The 3879-nt window shown below is 30.4% G+C and overlaps 1 protein-coding gene across 1 annotated transcript; it reads left to right on the top strand.

The window, feature by feature from the left end:
- Positions 1-1781: 1781 nt before the first annotated feature.
- On the top strand, positions 1782-2976 carry LOC114418265. Its single transcript, XM_028383529.1, has one exon. The coding sequence runs from the start codon at positions 2145-2147 to the stop codon at positions 2736-2738; it is 594 nt and encodes a 197-aa protein (XP_028239330.1). The 5' UTR covers positions 1782-2144; the 3' UTR covers positions 2739-2976.
- Positions 2977-3879: the final 903 nt, after the last annotated feature.

Raw genomic sequence — 3879 nt, forward strand, 5'->3', positions numbered from 1 at the left:
TAAGCAACACGATTATTTGACAAAAAATGTTCATAAACAAAACCTAGATACTTTACGCATATGACATGATAAAAAAATTACATGACATGATAAAAAATCCATTTTATTATTCAATCCGTTACACCACTCAATTATCTTTTTTAGTCCGTCGGTGAAAAATGGGTCCCCTTTTTTCTAAAGCAAAGGTAAAATGGATAACAACCCCATGAATGAAAATGAATCACCATTGATTACATTTTAAATATTTATCAACTTTTACACCACCCACTCATCTTTTTATGGCAGACGGTCAAACGTGGGTCCCTTTTCTAAAGCAAACGTAAGCTGAATAATATTGATATGAACCACCGTGCGAATGAGAAGGAATGCACCATTGACCATATATAATTACGATTTCTTCTTATAAAAAGTAATATATTATACCATTTTGATTCTAACTTTTATTGCAAATATTACTTTGAGTCGAGTTTGATGTTTATGATAAAAATTTATTGCAAAAGTGTCGTGTAGGCGTCGAAGTCCATCCGTTATATATCTTTATGTGATATTTTATTTCTTACTCATGAAAAATCAATAAAAGGAAAAATGACAAGAAATTATCACCGGTTATGTGTAAGAATTTTTTATATTTTCACTAATATTTCAGTAAATTTAGCATATTTTTCCCTACAGAAATGTAGTTTTCTTTATCCTTATGGAATTCAAAAGATAATTTTGTTGAAAACAGTCACTAATTCAATTAAGAGATTTTAACATGACAAATGACTTGAATACTTGATATATATATATATATATATATATATATATATATATATATAAGGAGAGACGAAGCTTGGAAATAAAATCCACGTTGAAAACTAAAAGGAAATAACCAATTAGAGACAGAGTCATCTCTTTTTAAGATTGATCCATGATATCTCTCTTATATCTTATAAACTGCTGTGTGTTATTGTTAATATTAATTAGTATTTCATGTTTTACATGAGTATTTTTTTAAAATTAAATTAAATGAAGAAATGTTTGAAAAATAATGTTTAATATTACAAAACTAACATGCATATCTTATAAACTGTTGTATGTGTTGTTCCATTTTTTCCCATGACTTGGAGAATAAATATTTAAACTATGATAATCATTAATTGTTTAGGCGTAGAGGTTACTGTTGCCGTGTGAAATTTATTATGAGGTTCTGTACTTCATTAATGCCTTTATTTTTAAAACTTTAGTTAAGGCGTTAGTTGAGTTTTTAAAATATGCATGGAAACCGTGTTTTAAAAAAAAACCATTACCACACCTAAAAATTAGGTATTAATTAATTAATCTTAGAAATCTTCCATCAATAAATTGCATGTTATCTTTGCTTAGGTACATTACTATTTTCAATATTACATATATATTTTGTTAATAACTTATTATTGTATTTTTTATTTTATATTTTTACTTTTCTTTAATTGTTTTACAGTAAAATCGATCCATTTTTATATTTAGCATACAATCCTCACAATCCAATTCCTAAGAGAGACATTACCTAATTTTTTTTAAAACAATCATATTGGAATGAGAGAAATGTTATAGATAATAAAATTTATCCTCTAAGTATTTAATATGAAACAATCTCAAACCATAATTGATTCACATATTTCATGTTAAACATGAAGCACTTTGTTATTATTTTTGTTTTCAAATTGATACATTGTGAAATTGATGAATGATCCCCGAATCGTTGACCTTATAGCACAATTTGTTGCATAATTGATCCATCACTTGGTGTACAAAGAAGGATCATGCTATATCTCAGTCATTAGTTCCTTGCTAATAATCCAAGTAAAGTAGGACCACCCACACTAATAATAGTCACCAAGCAACGCACACCCGATTCCGGATCCCATAGAAGAAAAGGATTTCATGTCCTTTTGTGTCGGTTAGTCATTCTCATTCATCCATCCTTCCTTCCCAACCATGAACAAGAAACCCTCAAGAAACCTCCTCACCCCCAAAACCAAACCCTTTTTATTAACCTTAACCACGAAGTAAAACACAAACACAACCTCCATGTGCACCTTAACCACAACAAACACAATTCGTGTCTTATTACTTATTTTCCTCTAAATCTAACCCAACTCAACCCGTGCTCATCCCTAATTATGGGAAACTGCGTGTTCAAAGGTTTACACCACGGCGTTTCTGAAAACATGATGGTGAAAGTGGTTACCTCAAACGGAGGCATCATGGAACTCTTCTCTCCCATAACCGTGGAGTGCATAACCAACGAGTTCCCCGGCCACGGCATCTTCCGAAGCCGCCGCGACATGTTCTCCGAACCGCTCCCTAAAAACGAAGATCTCCGCGGCGGAGAAGTCTACTACCTCCTCCCTCTAAACCCTTCTTCTTCTCGCAAGAGCTTGACGAGACAATTCTCCGACGCCGAGGCCACCTTAACACCGTACCGAATGTCAACGTGCGAGAAAAATAACAACAACAACAACGTGTACTCGGAACCACCCGAGGTGATTCCGAGATACAATAGTAGTGGGGTGTGGAAGGTGAAGTTGGTGATAAGCCCCGAGAAGCTGTCGGAGATTTTGTCGCAGGAGTCAAGGACGGAGGCCTTGATAGAGAGCGTGAGGACGGTGGCGAAGTGCGGTAACGGCGTGCCGTCGTCGGTGGCGAACTCCGATCAGTGGAGTGTGGCAAGCAGTTGGAAAGGTTCTATGTCGGAGAAGATGGGTTTACAATAGCTAGCTATATGTTAATTAATTGATTTTTTTCCTACTTTTTTGACTTTTTTTTTGCTAGTGTTTAACGACCCTGATTATTATTTTCTTCATTTGTTTGTCTACTTGTTAAATATTTTATTTTAGGTATTGTACGTTTGTGTATATATTTGCATGTGATGAAGTGAGATATTGTTTATTACTTTATGTTATATCATTTTAAAAATAAGGGCAAATTACTTTCATATTTTTTTAGGTTTAAGGGATTTGTATATGATATGTTTCTCTTGTGTTGACGTTATAATTTTATATACAAGGTTTGTGTTAATATTAATGATATATGTTTTATATTGTAACATAAATTGAGAAAAGTATGTGTATGTTGAACTTTATATATATATTGTTAGTATAAAGATATTTCTACTATTAACCTGTTAGAAATTAATCTATATATGAATTTTAAAATAGTATTACATACTTTTAAACTGTTAGTGTGTATTTAGATTAAATTTAAATAGAAAAAGGAAATTACGAAGAAAATTTTCATTAAATTTTAGGTGACAAAACTGTATTGTAATCTAAAATAATGTACTAGATCTTTCTCTAATTTTGTTTAGTTTTTCGTTAAGCCATGAAGGGTAATATATATGCAAAGAAATTGTGGATATTGTAATGAATTAAATTTTAGTATAAATTTCATAGAAATATTTTTACATTATTAACTAATTAAAAATTATTATAGATATAATTTATAAAGTAGTTATTATAAAAATCAATAATTTTTAATTATATGGCAATTTCTGTTTGAGGGATAATTAAAATATTTATAAATTTAATTTAAAACATTTTAAAAAGTAATAAACTTTTACTAGAAAAGTAATATTTATTATACTTTGATTTTTTTTAGTATTAAAAAATTAGGAGGAAGAGATGACACTCAAATTCATTCAAAGGTATAGGAATACTTATATTTATCTCTCACAAAAATACACGTAGAAGTTAATGTGAAACTCCATCTTGTTTCTCTGGACCAACCTCTTGAGTTAATAAATATTTTTATTTTCAACGAACATTTACTACATTTAGATGCTTGAAATTAGTTTGAAGACCTAAACATATTAGGGGAAAGATTAAGGTGAAAAAACAGTGAATCTTAATTGTGCAA

This window comes from Glycine soja, chromosome 7 (genome assembly GCF_004193775.1).
Source record: "Glycine soja cultivar W05 chromosome 7, ASM419377v2, whole genome shotgun sequence".
NCBI lineage: Eukaryota > Viridiplantae > Streptophyta > Magnoliopsida > Fabales > Fabaceae > Glycine > Glycine soja.